We start from the raw sequence: 24,487 nt of genomic DNA on the forward strand, positions 1-24,487 counted from the left end.
GTAGCGAGCGCATGGTGGTCTAATGATGTTGGCCACAGCTCTTCGTAACGTAAAATATTGTCATCGAAAGGTATTTTCCAAGCAAAAGAAAGCCCATGGACCTTGGGTACAGTTCTCTCCCTCTTCTATTTTTCTTCTTTTTCGTCTTCGTCTCTCTCCCTCGCTAGACATCAGAGTCCATACTCATCCTGCGACTCATACTTCTTCGTATACGATAGTCCTCCTCCTCTTCGCGATGAAGCTGTTCCCGCGGCAGCCTCACTGCCCTGTCCAGTGCCACGGGCAGCCCTCGATGCCGACCACGAAGCATAACCAGGCACAAGACCAACTTGCTCCCGGTATACCAACCGCCTGAGAAGCTGTAGGCTACGTTTGGTATACCAGTGCTGATGCCGACAGTGCCATAAGCAGAGACGACCTCAAAGATAACATTGAAAACACTGTAGGTGACGGGATCGTCGAGAAAGTGGCGTGTCTCGATGGTGCTGATAGTGAAAATGGCGAGGACGAGCCACCATATATCATGAGCAAGCTGGCCATGAATCTGCTGACTGATGAAGTCAATCCGGCTGTCTGCGTTCTCTTGTCGCGGTGCAGCGCCCACGCCATGTAGTGCAAAGTGACGCCGGATCGCGCGTGAGAGACGAGATGCTTTCGTCTCCCTAGTCCGACCCGGTCTGGAAGTGCTACCCGTTGTGATGTTACTTCCTTGTCGTGAGAGACCACGATTCATTCCATTGGCCTGCTCTATATCGCCTTCAGGTTCTGGGTCGTCTGCATAGATACCCAGACTACGCTCCTCGTAGACATTGGAGTGACGTATGGTGATGACCACTGGGTATACTGAAATGTACATCATGATCACGTACTGGAAGACCGCGTTAGCACGTGACGATTTTTGTTCAGAGGCAGTCTAAAGTACAGAAGAGACGCGGTAGGTAGGGCCAGGGCAGGTTTCCAAGGGAGGATGAAGGGTTTCTTGGTGAGGGTTTTATCTTCTTCCCTTCAGGGCAAGCCGTATACAAAATACATACCAAGATCTGCAGTCCAATATACAAGCTACTGATGCCGACCACATAGAATCCGCCCGATCGAACAGCTATAGCATGCAGTCGAATTAGTGCCCGTAATCCTCTTCCCCGTCATCAGCCTACTCTGAGTTGTGCAAGAAGACGTACCTATACCCTGAAAAAGCCCATCAATAACCCTCGACCCTACCGGAATGGCCTCGATCGTTGGGTTCCCGAGGTTGAGGACCTCAAACGCGACCCAGTCGGTGGCATTGAGCAGGCACACCATGAAGAGGAGCCACCAAGTCTGACGGGCGGGAAACATATTCGTGTAGACGCGGCGGGGATACGTGAGGATGAACTTCAAGGTGAGCTTGAAGTCGTAGAGGGTCTCCTCATCCGTGGTGCAGCACAAGAGCTTAAGCATAGACCAGAACACGAACCGCAGCATAATCGGATAGGCCGTGTTGCCTGCGAGAATCATGGCACCCATGACAATCAGGACGAAGTAGCTGTTCTGGAAAGGCACGACGTTGGCATCGATGACGGCCATGCCCGAGTTGTTGAATGCAGACACCCCAAAGAAGATGCCAGTCCACCAGGGGTTCAGGCCATTGGAGGTGGCCACCTCTGGCTTGTAGTTCGCAATCCAGGCCCCGAGCGCTATGCAGCCCAAGAACTGCCACAACACAAAGTACAGGGGTACGACGACAGAAAGCATTCTCAGGGCCCGGTACTCGTGGCCACCCAGGTGCTCGCGCTCCTCGCTGCTGAGGTCATGGAATTGTGAATTTCTGCCTGCGGTCTTGTTCGTCAGGAACCTGTGCAGCTGGACAGACAGGTTTGGGCTGTTCTCCGGCTGCTTCTTGGAAAGCCCGTTGGCGTCGACGGTGCCGGTGCGCCTCCTTGCCTGGCCATCATTGGCATAAGTACTTGATGTGGTCCTGACATCTCCGTGGCTCATCCCCAGTGGATCATTTGCAAACGTGATGTGGGCTCCGGTACCAGGCGATACATCTTGCGAGCCGTGTCCTTCGAGCCGTTGATTCATCTCATCCAGATCCGGCAGAGAGGCTGTGCGGCGGTCATTTTGTTGGCCGGCGACGACGCCATCGGTGTCATCCACGATAGGGGGTTGTGGCTGCTCCTCCTTTATCTTGGGCCCAAGGCCTGTGAGGGTCATGTCACCCGATGGCGTTGTCGTAGCCTTTCCAAAGGTCATGGACCTGAAGAAGGAGAGGGACCTGAGGCTCTTCGAGCTGTTCGGCCGCTTGTTTCTCTCCTTGTCCCTCTTCTCCCTCTCGGCCCTGACGATGTCCTCAAAGTGCTTCTCAAAGGCGTGAAGGCGGAAGGCCACGGTCCAGATCGAAACCCAAACGGTGCTGCCGAGGAGGATGAGGAGCCACAGGAGGACCTGCTGCCAGGTGGTCATCTGGCTAAGGTTGACAGTATTCAGGCCGGCCTCGGTCATGGCTGAGACCACAAGGAACAGGCTGTCGGCATAGCTGATGCTGAAGGATGGGTTAGAGGATCCCCAGAAGATGAGGGAAGTAACCAAGGTGACCACGATGAAATAGGTGTAGTGGACGGTGATGAAGTTCAGCGGCGGCAGAAAGGCTCGCAGCTCATGAAGCAGACGAGAGGCTCGAGGATGCCCTTCGAGGCGAACTGCCCAGGAGCGCAGTATCCAGCCGTTTCCACGCGCGATCATCCTTATCCCCTCCAAGCCGCCGCGGAAGAGAGCGCGATCAAGTTGAGCGTAGACGGCTCACGGATTTGGCAAGGGATTCGAAGGAGATTGCATTGGACATCATCGACCGAAGGGAGAGAATGCGAGATCCTCACAAGGATGAAGTATAGTTGAATTGGAATAAAACAAAGGTTGGAGAAGAAGAACAAACCAAACACCACCCAATGTATTACAAGTACAGGAGTAGGGGTAAAGAATACACGTACAGAGGACGGCCTGGAAGAAGTAAAAATAAAGATTAAAGAAAACCCCTGTTCCCCACACCGCCCTTGCAGAGCAGGGCAGGCATGTCCCAATATGAGTAGCGGAAACTGTACCATGTAGCAGCTAGATCCTTGCCTTGATCTGACGACGTTGCATCCAATCAATCCTCCATGGCCCTTCATTCCATTGTCGTTGCTGAGTAAAGCAGACAAACATGCATATGATAGATAATAGGGTGAGTGACCAGTGGGATCTGCAGGAAGAATGACACCGGGGATGAGACGTGATTGGAATGATCAGAATATAGGTCAATTCTGGGATGTAAACTTCCCATGTTGGTATCATACATTTGCTTTTAAAGAGATGGTCTTCGACGTGGTTGCAATGGTCCTATTGATACAACTCTCTGTCTGTAGCAAGGATGGCCCAAGAGGGGCAAATTTGCCATCTCGTCATCCGTCACGAGTAACAAGACCTCAAGCCATTCGAAGAGCACCTGAGCGTGTCGACTGGGGCACATGCAACCCAGTCTCTTCTCCAGATAGAGTAGGCAGGTATGCTCCTCATGGAATCTGCCCGATGCCATCTCAACCGCCCTAGTGCCTGCCACGATGTTTATGGCCACCTCTCCCTCTCCAGCGTCCCCCACGTCCTCCAAATCTGCCCTGCTGATGGCCTCTATCCCGGTCGTGACCTCGGTCCCTGTCCCTCTCGCGGTCGCGGTCCCTATCCCCACGGTCTCTAAATGATCCTTCGTCGTCGTCGTCAAAGGTTTCTCGCCTGACCAGAGCCCCGTCCTCTTCGTCCTCCTTCTTCTCGACCTTGGCGCTCGGCTTTTCCAGGTCCTTTTGCCACCTAGGATGTGCGCCCTCTCTGCAGTCCCTCCCGTCGGGACAGAATCCGGCCAGAAAGTATGGGCACATCTTCTTGCGGGCGTGTTTCTTGGCGCACCTCGGCCCTAGCGGGCAGAAGCCCCTGTCATAGTGTGGGCACGGCGGCAGCTTGCTCTGGGGGTCGACGTGGAGGTAGAGGCACTCGTCGCCGTTGCTGCAGAAGCCATTTCTCAAGAAGAAATTGCACTCGGGCATCTTGCGTAGGTTGAACTCGTGTAGGAACTCGCAGCTCTCGCCCTTCTTGCACAGCCCCCGCAGCCAGTGCTTGCAGACCAGTGAGTTGAAGGCATGGCCGCCGCCACCGCCGTCTTGCTTAGCAGTGTTTGTGGCCGAGACGTGTCGCTCGGGGCAACGGGTGCCGAGTGGACAATGGCCGCTGCTGTAGGCCCTGCATATTGGTCTGTCGGCAGGGAGGCTGTGCAGGTAGGTCTTTTGGAGGAAAGGGGTAAACGAGAAGGAGGGCGACTGTTGGGGTGTCGACTTGGATAGCAGCTGCTCCGACAGCTGGGTCGCGACGGTGGCGGTGGCCGACGGCGCCATGATCCTGTCCTTTTTTGCCAACAAGTCGACAGCCGTCACAACACTGCTGTCGTCAGTGACTGCTATTATGTATTGGGTCTCTGAATTTCTTGTCACTACTGGTGCGGCTCTAAGAGCGGATGTGTGTGTGTGTGTGTGTGTGTGTGTGTGTGTGTGTATAGTGGTGGTGGTGGTGGTGGTGGCGGCGCGGTGGTGCTGGGTGTTGTGCAAGTGATTGTTTCTGGGAGGTTCGCTCAGTAGTGGTAACCTTCTCTTACTATGTACAGTAGTAGTGCTGCAAGTTGTGCAACGGGTACCAACTTGTTGTTAGCTGGATTATCGATAGCAGTGGGCCCCAGCGGTAACAGTCAGCGGGACGAGGTGTGGGGTTCCAGAAGTGATACAATGAGTACTAGTACGTACTGAGAGGGGTACGTACAGGCTTGGGTGTGTTCCGTTCATCGGCCCTTGCATACTTTAGACTCCCCTCACTAGATTTGGTACGCCGCCCCCAAATATGACCTGACAAATCTGAGTGAAGGGGATTTGCAGAATTGGAGAAATTGCGACGGAAGAGAAAACGAGAAGAAAAAGAGACGGAGCAAAAAAAAAGAAGACAAGATCGCGTCAACATGCAAAGCCACCTTGATATAATAATCAATTGATCTATACAATACCATACTTCTTCCTCAAAAGATACTAGAGTGCAAGTCACTGACAAATCTGAAATCATAAACGTCTATCAGCCCCACACACCCCACCATAGTACAAATATCCGATCTCGTCGACTCCCGAGTCGCAACGTCTTTTTTGTCGCAATAGCGTCAACTTCCTCCTCCTGCTTGTTTCCCCTCCTTACAAGACCACACACTCTCTCTGCCTCTTCTCGAGCACCGGCCCGGGTCTCCAACCGTCAAGCTGTCTTTCAAGTATTTCTTCACGCGACCTCTACGCTCCAGCGCCACGAGCCTGTCTGTAGCTGCTCTTGCTACTGCAGGTTTCAAGACCCAGACGCGCTTCTTCTCCTCCTCCGACCTGCCCACCAGCTTCAGCTCCGTCAAGATGTCCAGCCACACCAAGGTTCTTGGTATGTCCTCTTCCTCCCCCCCCCCCCCCCTCCTCTCTCTCTTGGTCCCTTGGTTCTCTTGGCTATTGCGTTGCTAACCCTGCCTGCCTGCCTTGTCTGTCTCTCCAGTCATCGGTTCTGGGCCTGCTGCCCATACCGCCGCCATCTACCTGGCCCGTGCCAACCTCGAGCCCACCCTCTACGAAGGCTTCATGGCCAACGGCATAGCCGCGGGCGGTCAGCTGACCACGACCACCGATGTCGAGAACTTCCCCGGCTTTCCCGACGGCATAATGGGCGGCGCGCTCATGGACAACATGCGCAAGCAGTCTGAGCGCTTTGGCACCAAGATCATCAGCGAGACCATCGCCGACCTGGACCTCTCCAGCCGGCCCTTCAAGTACGCGACCGAGTGGGACTCCGACACCAAGCACACGGCGGACACCGTTATCATTGCCACCGGCGCCACCGCCCGCCGCCTGGGTCTTGTCGGCGAGGACAAGTACTGGAACAATGGCGTCTCGGCATGTGCAGTCTGCGACGGCGCCGCTCCCATCTTCCGCAAGAAGCCCCTGGTTGTCATCGGCGGCGGTGACTCGGCCGCGGAGGAGGCCATGTTCCTGACCAAGTACGCGAGCCACGTCACCGTGCTCGTCCGCAGAGACCAGCTCCGCGCCAGCAACATCATGGCCAAGAGGCTCCAGAACCACAAGGACGTCACCATCAAGTGGAACACGGTCGGTACCGAGATCAAGGGCGACGACAAGGGCCTCATGAGCCACCTGGTCGTCAAGAACGTCCAGACGGGCGCCGAGGAGACGCTCGAGGCCAACGGCCTGTTCTACGCCATAGGCCACGACCCAGCCTCCACCCTCGTCAAGGGCCAGATCGACACGGATGAGGACGGCTACATCGTCACCAAGAACGGCACGCCCCTGACAAACATCGAGGGTGTCTACGCTGCCGGCGACGTCCAGGACAAGAGGTACAGGCAGGCTATCACGAGCGCAGGTTCGGGCTGTATGGCCGCCCTCGAGGCCGAAAAGTTCCTTTCGGAGCACGAAGAGGCCGAGGCACCAGTCACGGCGGAACAGAACTGGGGCGAGAAGGCGTGAACCGAACGATCTGATTCTCGAGTCCGGCTGTGATTCATTTTCTTGTTTTATACAATAGACAGCTTGAGAGAGCTAAACAAATAGAGAAATATAGAATCAGATACCAGACATTTTCCTGCCAAGTCTTTGTACATCGCACTTTGAATCAAATACGCATGAGGAAATTCAATGTACATGAAGACGCACCTCATCAACGACCAGCCCCCCTTTGTTCGCTTGGTCAAAGGTTGCTTTTGTTTGCCTGTAGCATGTGAAGCATTCTGTCTCCTTGAAGACCCCTCACATTCGTCAGTGCGTGAATCGATGATGAAATAAACATTGTCAATGCACATGTTCCATCTTGTCCCTTGCTTGTGCTGGGGTCTATGGGTGATGGGGCGCGTTGCATTCACAAGGAGATAGTGGCAGGCCTCCTGCATTTGTGTTATCTGTTCAGCAGCAGCTCCTCCCGCCTTCCCAACCTTATTCTCTCTTCCCCCTCCTTTTCTGACTTCACAAACATATAAAGGCAGTAGAAGCCCTCGTGGAACCAGACAGATCAACATCATCTTTTCTACTCTTCTACTACCATACATCAAAATCAAAATCCAACTGAGATCAACGCAGCACCCCCAATCACCATGTCTGGTAGAGGTTACTCGTACAAGAGCTCCGGCACCAACTCAGAGGTGAGCAGAGAGCACTCGTCCTACTTCTGCTGTCTAACTTTCTTCCTTCACATTGGTGTACTTATGACACGTCTGACCTCGTCTTGGCCAGGGCAACCACTACTGTGCCCGTGACTACGGCAATGGCTCCAACGCCTACCACTACTCCAACCAGTGAGTCCATCCCATACTGCGGCGCATCACTGAGCTTGGCTGTTTGTTTCGCAGAGCGACAAAGTAACTTATCGATCATGACTCTAAGGGACGGATCCTACTACTACTCCAACCCTAATGGCTCCGTAAGTTGGCACCTCCTTACACAAGAAGCACTGGGTGGAAGGTGGTTAGCTGATGAACTTATACGTTGGCTCCCTTGATCAAGACGTACTACAACAACGGTTCTGGAGGCTCGACCTACACCTCTCCCAGCGGTGGTCAGTACTCTTCTGGGTACGGTAGCAGCAGCTCGGGCAGCGGCAGCAGCGGTAGCCGCAAGTGATTCATTCACACAAGATGCTCATGGCTGAAACGTTGAAACAGCGATGGGCGTCGAGGAGCTGGGGTGATACGTGGTGTCTGTCCAGCAAGAGAATCAACCAAGTTGTTCGTCCCGAGGCATACAAGATTGGTGACGATCACTCTGGACGCTTCCAAGATGAACGTAGTGTCATAGTGGATCGACTTTGACAACTCCGACTGGTTCATAGACCACCAACTGATGTTGACTACTAACCACTACCAAGACAGGCTCTGCAGGCCGCCGATACGTTCACTACTTAAAGCAATTAACAATGATGTACGCGAAAAAGTGTGTGCTGATCAGTGATGCATTCTTTGACTCTCAATGAGCGTATGAAGAGCAATGTTTTGTTTCAGTGGCTTGATGGCAGTAAATTGTTCAAAACCCACCAGGAGAGAGCATCTACGTTGATTTCCCAATCACTCCAATAGCCGAGGCGGCCAAGAAATCACAACCGCGGGCGGAGCCGTTGATGGTGTCATTATGCCTATATATTAATACATTGAAGGTTTGGCTCTATTGGAGAATTTTTAGAGTTTTCTTACCAATCTTTCCTTCTTGGCCTTAATTTGTCATGATTATAGCATGAAGCTCCCTGCCACGGATTTGCTGTGGATTATATTGATATCCCGTTGCCCGCAGCGGCAATGACACGCGGTTGCGGACACAGCGATGGCGTGCCATGTGTTCATTATATTTGAACCCCGCACGTATCCTTCAGGTTCTCTTTTGAGTTTCACTTTTCCGTGTTCATATCTTGTACCATCTCGTATGTGTGAACTGGTATTGCCACGTCATTTTTGAATCAGAAGAAAGAAAAAAAGAAGACCTGAAGGATGTCTTCTGTCGAGATTCGCCAAGTCACTGTCGTTGGTGTAAGTGCCCCTCTCTAATCATATGTTCAATTATAGGATTGGAATGAGTAGCTAACCTGTTGTCACTGCGAGATAATTAGGGAACCGGAGGCATTGGCCAACCCATTGTTCAGGAATTGGTCGAGCAGGGCTTCCAAGTGTCCATCCTCAGCCGTGGTGCTGGCAATGGCAAGGTGCCCGAAGGCGTGACTGTCAAGACCGTCAACTACGACGACATTGAGTCCTTGAAGGCGGCCCTGACAGGCCAGGACGCCGTCGTTTCGACTATTGCATCTGCTGCCGTGGGGGACCCGCAGCAGAAACTCGCAGATGCCGCGTTCGCAGTCGGCATTAAGCGCTTCGTCCCCAGCGAGTTCGGTATCAACACCCGCAAGCTACAGGGCTTAGAGATTGGGAAGATCGTCGCTGGCAAGACGCACCTGGTGGATGACCTGCAGAAGAAGGCAGAGGAGAGGTCGGATTTCAGCTGGACCGGTATCTCGAATGGTCTCTTCTTCGACCTGGTAAGTAATCAATCGCCTAGCCGGGCCCCGCTGCCTTGCAGACTTCCCCCCTTGCCTCCTACTTAGATAAAAGGGAAACAGAGACAGAGAGAAAAGAAAAAGAACAAAGTCTGACCGTCCATCCATTTAGAATTTGGAGCTCGGGATCTTTGGATTCGATGCCAAACAAAAGACGGCCACTATCGTCGATTCTGGAAACGAGCCATTCCAAACAAGCAACAAGGGCCTGATCGCAAAGGCGGTAGCCTCTGTCCTGAAGCATCCCCAAGAGACCGCAAACAAGTATCTGTCTATCGCCTCCTTCCAACCCACCCTCAACCAGATATTGGAAATTGTGGAGGCTGAGACCGGGAGCAAATGGACGGTGGAGCGTCAGAGCACTGCTGACCTGCAGAAGATTGGCGAGGAAAAGCTGGCCAAGGGCGACTTCAGTGCCTTTGGGCCACTCCTTCGGGTCCACCTCTATCGGGACGGCGAGGGTCATGCTTTGAAGGAGGGAGAGAAGGCCAATGCGCTGTTGGGGCTACCAGAAAACGAGGACATCAAGGAGACCCTACGAAAATGGCTGGCATCAACTGGTGCCATCTAATCACCTAAAGTGTGGTCTTTCAGTATCAAGTAATGGCTATGGATACCTGCTTGCTTGCAAGTATCAGATTACTGCAATGAAAGAAGTTTGAATATTTGGCAAGGCCAATGCATATTGATTACCATTACTACATATCTCATCTGCCTCCAGTGACGGGCAACAATCTAGGTTTCCATTCTGGATAATAACACAGCAGACTATCACACCGAGTCCCCTCCCTGCAAAGTACTTAGAAGAGTGCAGCAGCAGCAACAATAACACCCAAGACAAGTGAGGAAGAGAATAACTGCCGGCTGGCAGAACTGGTAGTCACAGCAGAAGTTGAGGACGACGCGGCGGAAGATGTCGCGGAGGCAGTTGTAGAAGTGGCGACGGCAGAAGTAGTTGTAGCTGAAGCTGAAGCTGACGAGCCAGACGAGCCCGTCTTGGTGGCCTGGGCGGATTCGTGTGTTCTTGTATGCCCTTCAAAGGACGTGTAGGTGTAGGTATAGGTGGCAGCACCACCGTCCCCATAACCGCCGTCATCGCCACCGTCGTCGCCCGTGACCTCATCCCATGAAGGCATGTCCACACCGGGGCAGGACGCGATGCAGTTGTAGAAGTCTTCGTAGCTGGGATCGTCGATGTCGTCAGGACCAACTCCATCTGGATAATATTGGTTGCCACAGTCTCGGGCGCACTGCAGAGCCGAACAAGGCGTCGCCTCGGCATCGGTGATGCTGTATCCGTTGAGCTCCAGGGCGCTCCACTCGCCAGAGCCGCCCTCCAGGACAAAGTCATTGGAATAGGAGAAGGACTCGAAATCGTCCCCGTCGTAGAGCTCTGACAGGGACAGCGAAAGAGTTGTCTGGTCCGGGGCCACAGAGGCAGGAATCGTCACCTGAACCTGGGTAATGTCGTTGTCGGTGTCGTTGACAAGGTAACAGGCAGGTCCGGTGCCCCATCCTGGAGGAGTGGTCGCAAGGTAGATGCGGTACCCACTGTAGTCGTCATCGTCGTCGTCGTCGTCATCCTCATCAAGGTTGACGGTGACCGTCGTTGACACTCCCGCCTGGACTGTATCGGCAATCTCAAGTTCGTCATAATCGTCATATGATCGCACGGCCGCAGTGAAGAGGGCTGAAGCCAGACCTAAGGTATAGGTGAGACGAGCCATTGTGAACGATATATAATAGGTGGTGGAGGAGGACGAGGAGGGACAAATTATTTATTATGGCAAGTAGTAAATTGAAACGAGTGATCTTGGCTTTGCGCAATATGAGCAACGAGTGACTTGATGGCGAGGGTTCACGAAGACAGAACAAGTAAGTGACTAGTAACGTCGGATGCCTGCGATGAGGAAGCCGGAATATATACTAAATTTATTAGACGCATGGGAGGGAACAGGACACGAGAAGAGAAGCAGAATGAGCAAAGGAACAGAATGAGTCAGGGGGGGAACGTTGCCTCGTCAGGCTCCAGTGCAGACGCCCCTTTGTCGCTTCGGTCTCCCCAGTGTGACGACGGTTTGGATCTCACGATGACTGCAGGCAAAAGACCCCATAACCCCTTCAGCCGCAGGATCATTAAATGACATCTAGGCCTAAACAAGCTTAAATTTTGGCATCCCAATGGATGGCCAGAAGCGAAGGATTTCTTGGCAACCGGGTGTAGTCGAATCACAGAGTGGGAACAAGTGGATTTAGGCGCTGACATTTTAAATGATGGTTGACCGATATTAATGCGAGCTTTCTTTTTCCCTTTCCTCCTCTGCCCCCAAGCACAATAAGATAAGCAATGGTGGTGGCTGTGCCACATGTTCACCTCCCTCCTCCTCCCCCTCCCAAAATAAATAGTGCTGCAGGTGAAATTACGTCTCGTACTATGCTACAAATGTCCTTTTGTATGTTAAATGCAGGCAAAAAAATTTCAATCATCGGAGCGGGCTAAATCCATAATTCATACGGTCTTTTCACATACTTGTGGTCCGCTTCCCCTTCTATTTCCAAAGGGACAAACTTATCATAGTCCACCAATACCACGCTGCACCCTGCTTCCCTCCGGAGCCCAGGGCCAGAACAAGGTTCAAAGAGCGTGCTCTCTCCCTCCCTCTCCCTCTCCCTCCTCCCTTCTTATTCTTACTAAAAGCCTTGCTGCGCATGCCACTTTGCCTCCCAACCAGGGAAGAATGGGCTCTCATTGACCGTCCCCACCTCCCAGTCCTTTGGCACCATACCCTTTTCGACTTGTTCCTGTGCCCATTCCTTGCAGGCCTGAATGGTAACATCCTTGACGTGGTCTACTGTCTTGTACGTGATAAGGTTCTCCTTGCCCTCCTCCAGCACCTTCAGCAGCAGAGCTGGCATGAACGGCTCGTCCCTCAGCTCGGTAATCGGGGTGAAGACTGCCTTGAAGTTGAAGACGACAGCTCCGCTCAGGGGCAGCCTGCGCAGCGTCTGGTAGTCACACCGCAGCTTGATGTGCTCGATCGTGAGATCCTGCTTGTTCTCCGCAAAGGCGCTGCGCTCCCAGTTCTCCATCATCCTCGGGCTGCTGAACAGCGGGGCGTGGTCCTCCAGACTCCAGCTGCAGCGCTGGATCGGCTGGTCGACTGCCATCTTGGCAAAGAAGCGGTCCATGCTGAAGGCCATCTTCTCGGCGTAGTCGGGAACGTGCTCGTGAATCGCCCGAAGCGGCTTGCCCCGGTTCATCCCGATATCCCAGCCGACAGACGAGCAGACCATGGCCGCGCGGAGGTAATAGAAGCCGTCGTTCTCGTTGCGGAAGACCATGGCGTAGTCCTCTGGGATGTTGGTGAAGACTACCTTGAGAGGCGGCGTGTTGACGAGGTCCGTCTTGGTATTCAGAAGCCCGTTGTGCAGGACGGTGTTGTCCTTCTCCAGCCTAAAGTGCTGTGGATAGCGCTTGCAGATGAACTGGACCAGCATCTCCATGAGCTCCCTACAGGCCAGCTCCGAGCCAGGGTCTGTGTAGAAGACGAGCTCTCCGTGCTGCTTCAGAATCTCCTGTCGGGCTGCCATGGTTGGAACGTAGTTCTGTTCCAGCTCCACCCACCAGTCAGGGTCAAACTTGTAGTGCGCTGGACAGAGAAAGGTAGAGTGTCAGTAATTGGTCAACAGGATTGATCATGATGCTGGGACTAATATCTCTGCCAGTATCTCTTTATCTGATGGTGAATTTTCACGTACCCATTGTCTGATGGTAGTTCCATCTGAAAGGCCGGAACGGCCTGAACTGGGCCTTGTTGATATCGAAATGAGGACCGTACGGCTGTGGGTAGCGTACTCCTGTCAGGACAGAGTAGTCTGGAAATCTTCCCAGGGCCCGAACATCCTGTGTGGAAAACCCCGTGGGCGTGTAAAGGTCATCCTGATCCCAATCTGCCGTGCGCGTCGAAGGGATTGCCCGACGAAGAAGAACGTCAGGAGATGGGGCGATAAAGGGCCCAGCCACGCCCTTGAGCTTCAGGTCTGCCAAGGTCTGCCGCCGCGAGGGGGGAAACTGTGCTATCCACGGTGTCTTCTCAGGAGTTGTCGGTGCACCTTGCTTGGGGGATGAAGCTGCTTTTCTCTGTGCGAACCGAGCAGCCAGACCAACTAGGACCAAAAGCAGAGCAAAAGCTGCAAGAGGGAGTGAAATGGTCCCTCCAAGAAGGGAAGGAAGGTTATTACCACCACCGCCGACCGCCATGACGGGGGACTGGCTTGGGCGTTCGAAGAGCCAAACACAAGAGAAGCAGATAGACGGCTACGAGGATCGTCTAGTGTCGAAGAAATGATAGCAGTAGTATGAATATCAACGTCCCCAAACACGTATTAAGCAGCAGGTACGGGAGGTAAAGGAAGATATTATCGAGGAATAAGTGCATGAGATGGTGGTAATGCTGCTGCTGCTGATGATGACGAGGCGGCGACGGTGATCATAATCATAAAATAATACCACCTCCACCTCCAGGTCTTCTTCGTTTTCAAATACTTAAACCTCCCAAGACCAACAAGGCGCCGTCCTTCTGACAAGCTTGTATCACTAGCAAGCCCGAATTGTCTCCGAGAAGCACATCGCACGATACTGACTGGCTCGTTCATCCAGACCTAACAAGATAGTATACGTCCGATCCGGAGATAGTCATCGTGCTATGTTGGGTACTAGATACACTCAACCCCGCAACGATAAGCAGTCAAGGCACGGGAACGAGCGGCCTGGCAATCGGCAGGGGGTTACGTGGAGGAAGCTAACACTGTACCTTAACAATAATTCCCCACGATTCCCTCTTCATCCATCTGCTTGAGAGCTTGTCAAGGTTGGGGCTGGGTCTGGGCTCGGCAAGTGTCGTCCCCATGCACATGATTACGATTTACCCTGCAAGGTTGGCATTGGAGATGATGCAAGTGGTCGACAACGCATGCTTTATTGGGCCGCCCATGGTGGCTGGGCCTGCCGAAGAACGGAGGGGTTTGCCGCCTTCTATCGTGCCAGATGTCTCTCCTTGGCGATCCTTTATAGATAAGTCAAAGATAAGGACAGAGCACAATGCCTATCACTATACATAGTAATATGCAGAAACGCCTCGTTTTCTCCGAAGCTACTCTTTTTTTTTTTTTTTTTTTTTAACGGCCCTCGTGACGAGGAGAATGATTAGCCGGAGGTTGATGCAGCTCCTTTCTCATTCGCATATATGCCCTTAAAAGATACAAGAGCCTTGTATTTATAGTGTCGAGGCTGTTAATAGTTTTATGACGAAAGGGGATTAGACCTGCGGACTCTTCTGACCCATCGTTGCATAAATTAGCCTCTCTTTCGCTTACTCTCTGGTAACCACTCTTTCTGCTCTCTTCTTCTTCTCTGTATTGGTTCCCGTGGCTTCTACTGCTGAGTAAAGAGGATAGAGAAACGAGAGACGCGGTAGAAAGCCGAAAACACCCTCGAGAACATCAATTTCCCTCATCAGAGATAACCGTCAAGTACACAGGGAAAGTGTATCATTCATTCACCGTATATATCATGGACAGGCGAAAGAGCCGGGCTAGAGCTCGCTTATAAGAATATTTCAAGCTGATGATGAATACGTAATGACGGGTGTCTATCTGCAACTCTTTCAAGATTGTACTCTATCCCTGGCAAATCCGGGAAGTTGTGAGCCTACTCTGCAATCTTGAGTCGACATGTCGCTTCTAATAAGGATTCTCATCTTGGCGATAACGCTTAGTTGCTGCTCCTGAGTTTAAGTGAGAACTTGCTGAGGGGTTCTAACACGTCGATCTCTTGATGCTGGATCGGCACCCACCTTTTTAAAATAGTATAGTAGCTCCCTCTCCTCAGCCAGGCAATCTGTTTGGTTTGAACAAATACGCCACGAAGGATTGAGTGATTATGATAGGGTTTCGCCTGTTTTAGTATCGAAGCGTCCGTGGAGCTTTGTGCTATCAGCGTAGATATAACCACAATGCATGCTTTCTTCCGCTATTATTACTATACATGGAAACCCCTCCTCATAACCAATTTTCAAAGAACGCAAACATGTCCTTGTGGACGATGTACCGGCTAACGAGTCAGTCTCATCAGAGTCGTTTGAACGCAAGGATGGTCTAGTCAATATTTCCAGATATCACCCTGAAGCTTCCAGCAGGTGGAAGGGCTGTCAAGTGTTGTTGGCGCATGAAAACAAAGGTTATTGATTAAAGTCCGATACCCTTATGCGACCTCCAGAGCCCTTATGGAGGATCCCTTCCTCTAGAGCCTCTTGATGGAACTTAGACGTCTTATTCTAGCACGAACTCCCCCTTGCTGTGAATGGAATATCCTTCTTCACTGGTCAGATGATCCAAGCGATTTGGACATAGCCGTACAGTCAGGATTGCATAAACCATGAAACTAGAAAGAGAGGGAAAAAATGAAACAGCAGAAAGAATACAAACTTTGTCGGCCATCTTAGGGCAAAGAATGAGAACAGACATCAGGAAGAAGGACAACAACAAAGCACTCAATGGCAACACCGACCTGTTCGGACAGAGCCGCCAAGCCTTCCCCAGAAAGTCAGGTTCTGCTTGCTCGTGTGGGAGCAGGACGGAAGTCTTTTCCAGATCGCATTTGGGCTCTCGCTAGGACTGCTCTTTTCCTTCGTCATGTTGTCGATCCTCTGTACATATGTCTATGTCCAACTAGCGTACAATTACACGCAAGGAATTATGCTCTTCTCGATGTCTACGCGGATGTATTCGATCTTGTTGCAATGAACAATGCAGAGGTAGGCACAGAATGTTAATTTTTCACCGTTATCAGAGAAATAGACTCTTCCCATGAGCCCCGCCCCCGCCGGCCCCCCGCTTGAAAAGGATTTCATACATGCAGTGACGACTTGGCATGGGCACCAGACATCACCTTCCAATTACTCCTCAGCGTCGGGCGCCTCGTCATTGGTATCAGGCATCCAACCAGCTGGGCGCTCGCTACCACGGACCTTCAGGCCATAGCCCAGCCTCTCGACCTTGAATACGGACTGCCTCAAGGTTTCGAGCTTCTGCTGGTAGTACTTATTGTGCTGCTGGGGTAACATCTCGAAGAAGCTGCCCAGGTTCTGCATGTCCTTGACGATGGTCCGCACCCGCGCGCCCTCAAGCGTGGCAGCAGCAGCACCACCGGCCATAGTACCGTTGAGGGCGGCAACAACAGTAGCGTATCTCATCATCTCCCCCGAGAGGTCAAAGATGCCCATGAGATAGTCCTGCTCGGTAACATGAACAGGAGGCAGCGCGGACGGAGCAGGTGGTGGAGGGGGTTGGTCACCACCACCACCACCACCATCCACGTCCATCTGATCGACGTAGCTGGATAGGGCGGCAACCCTGGCTGCAGCATCCTCGTAGCCCATGAGGGCCTGGTTGCGCAGGTAGTGAGCGAAGGTGAGGGCCTCGATGAGCTCCTCGATACAGCTCATCTGCCGCGAGTAACGGTAGCGGTTGATGCCCTGAACCTCGAGTGTGATGGAGGAGAGCAGCCTGGAGATGTCGGTGAGGCGCGACTCAATATCCTTTTCGATGTAGTCTGGGAGGTCAGGCTGGATCTTGCGGACCCGTTGCAACGAGAAGATCCTGCAGGGACGCGCCCCCTCATGTGTCAGTGTCATGCGCGATCGAAATCAGGTTTTCAATTGAACGAGCAACCGTCAGATGGTTGACAGTATGGACCCACATCTTCTTGCTCAGGGCAGTGATGTCCCTGGAGGCCTTGATGATCCTCTCTCGGCGGTCATGGTGGTCGTCGAGCTCATCGCGGAAATGCTCGAACATGGGCGTGAACTCATTGCGCACCTTGGGCGGCTCATTGGTCTTGGCCTTGCCCCTAAAGTCCCTCTTTTGGCCAGGCATCTTTGGCTTCTGGGGGGCGTTAGTGATGTTGTTCCTGTCAAGTATCCTGTTTGTGCTTGAGATTGTAGTCTCCATCTTCTTCTGCTGTTTTGGACTGGCTCGAAGTGGGTCATTTGAGATCAGTTTGACAATTTAGTGACTGGATCAATAGCACCACTGTGCAGAGCAGAGGGGTCCACCTCACTAAAGCAAGCCCTGCTGCACTAACTACTTAGTACATACAGCAGTAGTAGCCACCAACCCCCCCTGTCCTCTGCGCGTACTGGAGCCTCCCCAAGTCAACCCCTTGGAACGTGCCGTGCCGCTGAGTTTTAGCGTCTACGCAAGTTTCAATGCTTCGATGACGCCCTGCGCTGTGCTGTCATCATCCACACACTGCACCACTCATTAAATCATCAACACCAGTAAGGGTCCTCCTCAACTTCACAGACCCGCCCACCACAACGCAGCTCTTCTCACTGACCTGTTCCCAAGCTGATCACAGGGCTCTCACTACATACTGTCGCTTGAGATTGAGGCTAGGCCCGGATCATAAATATGAGGAGGGTTCGACTTTGAGACCAGATAACCACCAGAACCTCAACATCATGACAGCCCCCAAGCCAGCAAAGGAGGCCAACATGGGCGCCCTCTCGTCCCTCCTTGCGAGCAGCATACCTCTCTTCACCCTAGCTGCCGGCCTGCGGATCCTTATGCTCCTCTGCGGCCTCTGGCAGGACGCAAACTCGCCCGTCAAGTACACAGACATCGACTATCTCGTCTTCACCGATGCCGCCAGGTTCGTGGCACAGGAGCATCCTCAGGGCCCGTACGCCCGCGAAACGTACCGCTACACGCCTTTGTTGTCGTGGATGCTGTTGCCAACGACGTGGCCCGCGGCCTCTCGCTCGCAGGCCGTGGCTTTCTTCTCCTCCGGCAAGGTCTTGTTCGCGGTAGCTGACCTGGTAGCGGGTTGGCTGATCGTCGAGGTCCTGACCATGCAAGGGCCCAGGAGACTGGATGCTGCCAGGGCCAGGAAGTATGCCGCCATTTGGCTTCTTAACCCCATGGTCGCCACCATCAGTACGCGTGGCAGTTCCGAGGGCCTGCTGGCCGTCATGGTCATGGCTCTCCTGTGGGCCGTCTTGTCGCGAAGGGTCTCCCTTGCGGCCATGCTGCTGGGCTTTGGTGTGCACCTCAAGATTTACCCCTTCATCTACGCGCCTGCAATCATCTGGTGGATGGATGACGAGAGGATGAGGGCAGGGAAACCGTCCTCTTCCTCTCCTTCCTCCTCCTCGTCGTCGTCACCCCTGGACGCCGCCGTGGCATTCCTGACGGCGTCGAGGCTCAAGCTCGCCGTCCTCAGCCTGGCCACCTTCTTTGGCCTTAACCTTGCCATGTACGCCATATACGGCCACCCGTTCTTGCTCCATACTTTCCTCCATCACGTTACCCGCATCGATCACCGCCACAATTTCAGTCCGTACAACATACTGCTGTATCTCACCTCTGCCGATCCTGGCGCATCGGGCTTCGGCATCGAGTCCGTCGCCTTCCTGCCCCAGCTTCTCCTCTCTTGCGTTCTGATTCCACTCGCCATGGCGAAAAAGGATCTTTCGTCCACCATGCTGGCACAGACATGGATCTTTGTGACCTTCAACAAGGTTTGCACCAGCCAGGTATGCATCAGAAAAATCCTCATCGAGACTTTTTCTCTGCCCCCCCCCCCCCCCCTCCTCTCGTCTCTACTTACTGACGCGAATTAAATAATACACTAGTACTTCCTCTGGTACTTGATACTGCTTCCTCTTTATCTTCCTCGGTCGTCTTTCCTCGAGAGGCCGGGACTGGGCCTCACTGCCCTCGCGCTGTGGGTCTTGACCCAGGCCGCCTGGCTGCAGCAGGGTTACCAACTTGAGTTCCTGGGCCAGAGCACCTTCGTGCCGGGGCTCTGGGTCTCGGCCTTGGGCTTCTTCCTAGCCAATTGTTGGATACTGGGGGTTATCGTGGGAGATGTGGCTTAAAACACAGTAGTATATCGTGACACCCCGAAAAGAGACAAATTTATGAATGGCCATACTCATGATCTGACTCGGTGGCACAATTCTCATTTGACGAACTCTCATCGTTGCTTTTCACCTACACACACATAGCAGTGCACCAGTCGCATTCGCATAAAGGCTGGGATAGACCGTTGTGAATTTCTGAGCCCGACTGAGAGGGACCTGGCGGGACCGTCAGTGTTTTAAAAGATTGCTCAGCCACCGCTGATTAAGATCCTCGTCTGGAAGCATCTGACGAGACCCGTTACATATTATCAACAGCCCAAACCCAAACCCTGACCTCATACCGCCGACATCCAGTAGTTGATAATTCTTTCCCATTGTCCCTTTCAGCTGCCGCTGACTGGGAACCCTTATCCGAAACGCCTTTCTATGCCTCGAGACCGATGATGCCAGAGGGATATCTGTATTAAGGGCAACCCAAAACGCCGTGCTCTGCATCCATGTGGCGCCGCCTTCCGATGACAAAAGAAAAAAAAGAGGAAAAAAAGAAAGAGAGGGATAAAGGCAAAAGGATTGCTGTACCTGTTCCGAATTACTCAACATTGTCTCCTTACACACAGACACAGAGAGACACATTTACACAAACGCACAAGATCAAAGGAGATAGCAAAGACAAAAGAAAAAGGAAGGAAGGGAAGACAAGCAGTGAGGGAAGGCAGAACGGAACCATTGTACGGCCCCAGCTTCTCACTCGAGACGAGCAGTCCCTACTTGCCAAGCATGCCTCAAGGCACGGCAATACCGCCAGCGAGATAGGCGTAGTTGGAGAGTTTCAACGAGAGCACTCTGCTCTTGGGAAATTCGGGTGAGATGACCATCCTGCCATCCTTGTTGATGCCCACCTCACCAAATGACTCTGCAAGATCCTCGAAGCGGGCGTCAGGGCGGGCTCGGTTCAGCTCCCGAATGATGGCGTCACTCCAGACACCGGAACACCAGCCATCGCGAAGGATGAAATAGGGGTTCAGCGGTGGTACAGGGGAGTCTGTGAAAATTTGAAGTTAGCTACGTAATCCACACGAAGAGTCAAGCGAGCCGGCTGCATGTAGGGAGTTGAATATGCGCGCGCTCTCTCTCTGTGTCTCTCTGCCTCTTCCTCTCTCTCTCTCTCTCTGTGTGTGTGTGTGTGTGTGTGCATGTGACATCGCACTTACCTAGGTCCACGTATCGTATTCTCAGGTATTCTACCGCCTTGAGTCTCGCCAGAGCCTTGATGCCCGCCAAGACAAGCGCCTCAAACGCATTGATGAAGTTCATGTCCGTGATGCCCGATCCCGACTCGTTCCAGTGGACCACATGGCGACAGCAGTTCTTCACGGTCAAGTCGATCGACTTCAGACGCGAGCTGCGGGGCTCCGCCAGCCTGGACAAGAGGTCGAAGAAGGTCCGACAAACGCGTCCGGTATAGGCGAAGTGCTCCATGTTGGTCGAGGCCTCAGCCAGCTTGGTGCAGAAGTGCAGGGCGCTCGAAACCTTGAGGAAGTAGGGCGGGAAGGACAGCTCCCTTCGGTATTCGACACCCTCCAGATTGAGACTCAGGCTGGTCAAGCTGGACGGGAGCCTGAGCAATATGGCGGCCATGCTCAGATAGCTCTTGGACTTAGCCTTGCTGTAGTTGCCGTGCCACTCCTGGAGGTTCGGCAGGGCATTGACGATGGTGAAGAAATCGTTATCAGTCCTGATCAGATTCCACTGGCCCTTGCACACCAGTGTCCTTACAGGCGGAATCCTGGGGAGCGGCTTCTCGTGCAGCGGCTGGTCACGCCCCCCGTCGGCGATGAAGTGGCGGACCTTGGGCGCCTTCTTGCGCTCTCCGCCCTCAAGAGTCAGGACACAGACCTCGGGGAAAGTGGCGCTCACAAAGTAGAAGGCCTCCTCGAGAGAGCAGTTGTCATTCGGTAGCACGTAGGACGCGTTTGTCAGCCCGTCCAGGGAGACAGGCGGTAGGGTAGGGATCGAAGATAATGCAAGTGAGGACTGTTTAGGCTGGAAGACGGCAAACCACAGCTCGATATGCCTCACATAGGGTCGTAGGTGTGGATGGACGGCAAAGTACTGGACGGCTTCGTTCAGGGACCGCACGGTAGCCTTGATCTTGATGTGCCGGTACAGCCTCTCCTGGACCAGGACCGTCCAGAGGCTGCTCACCAACGCCAGGGAGGACAGCTCCCTCCGACGTGAGTGCCTCAGAGCGGTGCCCCAGCTTCGGGTGACGCTCGGCATGCCCAGAGAGCTCTTGGAGGTGGCTGACACCCTGTAGCCGAACAGGTGGTCCAGTATGCACTCGTGGATCTCGGCGGGGAGGTCGTTCAGGTTGATGGCGAGCGACGACTCGGGTAGGTCGGCGGCACTGATGCCAGGGGCGGGTGGCTCGAGGGAGGAGGGAGCGTCAGCGTCGTCGTGGCTGTGGTCGTGTTCATGATCGTAGCCGTGGAGGTGGCCGGCCTCTGGCCCTGTGGGACAGCTCAGGCAGCGTATGTCTGTCTGGCCGTGCTCGGGCTCTGGGAAGGGAGTACTGCTCGGTCTCGTGGGCGGGGAGAAGTCTTGCATCCTGGCGCCCTGGGCCAAGGGCGGGCTGGAGGCGCCGGGGGAGACGGGATTGGAGGCGATGGCCATGATGGAGGCGAGCTCGACAGCGGCCTTGCCTACATCCTCCCGGGCCTGGGGGCGTTCGATGCTGGAACGCCTCGTGTCGATGGACAAAGGCCCGGTATGGGCGTCGTCGGCGAAGACTGTGGAGTTTCGGACCGACATGGTCGCAGACAGGGTCAACAGGTTGTGTGTCACTTCGAATCGGGAGGGCCGAGCATGTTTCTCATGGCAGATTTGAGCAGGCGTCGCGATCCGACGCCGTGGAGAGGCGCGGGAGAGGCAGTGAGCGGCCTTGGACTGCAGTGCTCTGGAAGAAGAAGAACAAGAGGAAGAAGCCTTCCTGGGAGAAAAGGTGAGTCAAGTGGAGAGCGGCGAGAGGGTCGAGATTGAAGATGGAATGAATGAATAAAAGGCAAGTTTTCTTTCCGACCCTTCTGATGACCCAGCACCAAAGGGTAAATAAAGAAAGAGAGTGGGATGGTTACAGCAGGTGGTGGTGGTGGTGGAGGGGGCAAAGAGGACGATGTCGAGAATGAGGATGAAGAATAGAGTGGAAGAACAGAGAGAATGATGGTTCTCTGGTGGTGGTGGCCCTATGACTCCACTTGTGTGGTCCCGCTACTGTAGCGTAATGGAAAGACCCCCTCAAGTCTAGACCCTGGAGCCAAACAATCAACAACCAGCACCCAAATGCTGATAATAAGAGACAGGATAGAATAAATCAGGAAACAAAATTAAGAAGAAGAACAAGATGGTCTCGTGCCAGTTCCACTGCTTGTGATAAGGTGGTAGCGGGATTTCCAGGTGCAGGCCTAGTTAGTCAGCCTGAGCAGATGAGCAGGCGCGGCCCCCAAAATGGGATAGGTGATTCGATAAAACAGAGAGTTCGCGTAAGAGGTTAAAAGGTATGAGCACTGGCAGACATGCAGACACAGAGTGGGCGCGAGGAACTTGATCAGTAGTGATTGGTTGAGCCTGATGTTTCCCAGGTCGCATGTGTGTTTGTGTCTGTTGACTGAAATGGTCTCTTGCCTGATGTTGTCCTGATTTATTGTGACACCTCTCTCTCTCCCTCTCTCTCTCTTGCTCGCTCGCTCCAGGGGAGAAAGACTGGGTGTGCTTTTATGAAGATGGTCGAGACTAACAGGATCTAGACTGAGCGAATGAAGGCAGGAGATCCCGACAGAGGATAGGTGACTGTGTTGAGAGATGATCTAAAGCAGGGGAGGGGGGACACCATTGAAAAGACCAGGGGAATCATTGAGCGGGGGGAGGAAAGGAAAGGAATAGGGAGGAAGATTGAAAAATTCATAAAGATTCACACAGCAGCAGGTGCAGGCGGCTAGTGGGAAATTGGGCCGTATTTTATTACGACAACATTGGGAGAAGAGGAAATAAGAAGAGGCTGTGCACAAAATGTTGTCAGACAGGGAGGGTCAGTCAGTCAGTAGTACCTGCTGTGGCTGTGACACGCCTGAGTGCAGGCAGTATCGTCCTCCTTCCAAGCCCAAGTCAAACCTGCCCTGCCCCGTACCTGAGCAGGCGCTCTCTGATCAACCAACATCATATCGATCTGACATTCCTGAATGCCACCAGAGAAACATATCAGAGGAATTCACATCATCACCCCAAAAATCACAATGAGAGTGGGACATTCCTGCTGTTCATGCACATAAACAGGTACCTGAACACGAAGCCTATTAGGTGGGTAGTGAGCTCCAAGAAGAGGGCAAGCAAACGAACACTATAAGCAGTAATAACAAGACTGTCCCAACCATTTTCCCTTTTCCAGCATCCTCCGGATGATCTGCAAATTTGTCTCTCTAGTTTGAGGAGTACCTGGCCAGGATGGAGGGAGTACCTGGCCAGAAAACGTGAAACTGTTTCATGCATGTCCACTCTGCTTTATTTTTAGCCAGTTCTGCAGCCCCAGTACCCTAACCCTGTCATGAACAACATCTTGTTCCTGTGATCCAAAAAACAACATCATCTGTCCTTGAACTGCCACCCATGTATTCTTCCTGCTAAACGAGAGTTCTCTTTAGCCTTTTCCTTGCTGTTCAATATGCTGAAGTAGTTCCTATAAGCTTGACCAGATCACAGATATCATTCAAGTCCTTTGGTAGGTAGTTTAGATAACAGTTTTTGTCGAGTCACAAGCGCTTGCATCAACTGCAGTGACGACGCGTTCTGGTTCTGCCAGCTCCCAGTGACATCATCTTCCCAAATCACTGCCGTCCACACAAAATGACAATGGCTGTGCAAGTGAAGGTACAAAAGGAAAAGTGCATGGGAAAGAAGAACGAATAAGTAAAAAGGAAAAGGATAATACTGGTCGCTTTTCTACCTCACTTCGCGCGCGGCAGCCCTTGTCAGACTCCAAGAGGCTCGCTCAGTGCCACGCGTTTGACTTGGCAACACCTCGTCAGAGAAAGGCAACGCAGGACGACCACCGACCCCATATCGTCAACCTCGCACTCGTCACCCGTCGAGACTTTGGTATGCTCTCTTGGGAGAAGAAAAAAAGGAGAAGGAAAAAAGATCCCTGGTCCCTTGCCTTGAACTGTCCCCTCCCTCCCTGCCCCGCCATGCCAATACGCCAAGTTCCTCTCGCGACACACTTCGTGTGCCTCCATACTCTTCTACCGTTTTCTTTTCAGCATGCTGTGACTGGAGAGGGACAATGACATTGTGGGTTTCTAGATATTTCCACTTTCCCGGCCCCCATTGTTGGCGCCTGTTTCTACTGTCTCTAATGGAAACCTCCCAGCCTCCTCCGCCTTTACCCTGAT

General features: G+C 53.1%; 10 protein-coding genes across 10 annotated transcripts; 4 read left to right on the top strand and 6 right to left on the bottom strand.

The window, feature by feature from the left end:
• Nucleotides 1-196: 196 nt before the first annotated feature.
• Nucleotides 197-2,634, bottom strand: M406DRAFT_227077 (TrkH-domain-containing protein; the record flags this gene model as incomplete). The annotated part of the gene is made up of 5 exons (XM_040915759.1): nt 197-651; nt 727-868; nt 1,035-1,099; nt 1,179-2,084; nt 2,199-2,634. Coding segments are annotated over 5 exons (2,004 nt in total), but the record flags the coding sequence as incomplete, so codon positions are not given.
• A 701-nt stretch (nt 2,635-3,335) lies between these two features.
• On the bottom strand, nt 3,336-4,531 carry M406DRAFT_323440 (uncharacterized protein). The gene has a single exon (XM_040919772.1). It carries the CDS (start codon nt 4,395-4,397, stop codon nt 3,561-3,563), a length of 837 nt encoding a protein of 278 aa, XP_040773110.1. The 5' UTR covers nt 4,398-4,531; the 3' UTR covers nt 3,336-3,560.
• Nucleotides 4,532-5,438: 907 nt separating this feature from the next.
• Nucleotides 5,439-6,557, top strand: M406DRAFT_72159 (uncharacterized protein; the record flags this gene model as incomplete). Its single annotated transcript, XM_040925523.1, has 2 exons — nt 5,439-5,463; nt 5,572-6,557. 2 exons carry the CDS (start codon nt 5,439-5,441, stop codon nt 6,555-6,557), a joined length of 1,011 nt encoding a protein of 336 aa, XP_040773111.1.
• A 559-nt stretch (nt 6,558-7,116) lies between these two features.
• On the top strand, nt 7,117-8,007 carry M406DRAFT_357346 (uncharacterized protein). Its single transcript, XM_040923653.1, has 4 exons — nt 7,117-7,225; nt 7,317-7,378; nt 7,467-7,503; nt 7,587-8,007. Exons 1-4 carry the CDS (start codon nt 7,178-7,180, stop codon nt 7,701-7,703), a joined length of 264 nt encoding a protein of 87 aa, XP_040773112.1. The 5' UTR covers nt 7,117-7,177; the 3' UTR covers nt 7,704-8,007.
• A 519-nt stretch (nt 8,008-8,526) lies between these two features.
• Nucleotides 8,527-9,802, top strand: M406DRAFT_357350 (NAD(P)-binding protein). The gene is made up of 3 exons (XM_040923654.1): nt 8,527-8,599; nt 8,680-9,102; nt 9,233-9,802. Exons 1-3 carry the CDS (start codon nt 8,561-8,563, stop codon nt 9,689-9,691), a joined length of 921 nt encoding a protein of 306 aa, XP_040773113.1. The 5' UTR covers nt 8,527-8,560; the 3' UTR covers nt 9,692-9,802.
• On the bottom strand, nt 9,781-10,960 carry M406DRAFT_323446 (uncharacterized protein). The gene has a single exon (XM_040919773.1). The coding sequence runs from the start codon at nt 10,845-10,847 to the stop codon at nt 9,921-9,923; it is 927 nt and encodes a 308-aa protein (XP_040773114.1). The 5' UTR covers nt 10,848-10,960; the 3' UTR covers nt 9,781-9,920.
• Nucleotides 10,961-11,811: 851 nt separating this feature from the next.
• On the bottom strand, nt 11,812-13,381 carry M406DRAFT_332527 (uncharacterized protein; the record flags this gene model as incomplete). Its single annotated transcript, XM_040920752.1, has 3 exons — nt 11,812-12,770; nt 12,880-13,287; nt 13,363-13,381. The coding sequence occupies 3 exons, from the start codon at nt 13,379-13,381 to the stop codon at nt 11,812-11,814; spliced, it is 1,386 nt and encodes a 461-aa protein (XP_040773115.1).
• Nucleotides 13,382-16,076: 2,695 nt separating this feature from the next.
• On the bottom strand, nt 16,077-17,055 carry M406DRAFT_45836 (uncharacterized protein; the record flags this gene model as incomplete). The annotated part of the gene is made up of 3 exons (XM_040924289.1): nt 16,077-16,412; nt 16,512-16,779; nt 16,880-17,055. 3 exons carry the CDS (start codon nt 17,053-17,055, stop codon nt 16,077-16,079), a joined length of 780 nt encoding a protein of 259 aa, XP_040773116.1.
• A 620-nt stretch (nt 17,056-17,675) lies between these two features.
• On the top strand, nt 17,676-19,061 carry M406DRAFT_72164 (family 50 glycosyltransferase; the record flags this gene model as incomplete). Its single annotated transcript, XM_040925524.1, has 2 exons — nt 17,676-18,716; nt 18,816-19,061. The coding sequence occupies 2 exons, from the start codon at nt 17,676-17,678 to the stop codon at nt 19,059-19,061; spliced, it is 1,287 nt and encodes a 428-aa protein (XP_040773117.1).
• Nucleotides 19,062-19,220: 159 nt separating this feature from the next.
• M406DRAFT_347380 (uncharacterized protein) lies at nt 19,221-22,918 on the bottom strand. Its single transcript, XM_040922284.1, has 2 exons — nt 20,258-22,918; nt 19,221-20,088 (listed from the first exon to the last, which is right to left on the bottom strand). Exons 1-2 carry the CDS (start codon nt 21,855-21,857, stop codon nt 19,829-19,831), a joined length of 1,860 nt encoding a protein of 619 aa, XP_040773118.1. The 5' UTR covers nt 21,858-22,918; the 3' UTR covers nt 19,221-19,828.
• Between the last annotated feature and the right edge of the window lie 1,569 nt (nt 22,919-24,487).

The sequence above is a fragment of the Cryphonectria parasitica genome, assembly GCF_011745365.1.
Source record: "Cryphonectria parasitica EP155 unplaced genomic scaffold M406scaffold_7, whole genome shotgun sequence".
Taxonomy (NCBI): domain Eukaryota; kingdom Fungi; phylum Ascomycota; class Sordariomycetes; order Diaporthales; family Cryphonectriaceae; genus Cryphonectria; species Cryphonectria parasitica.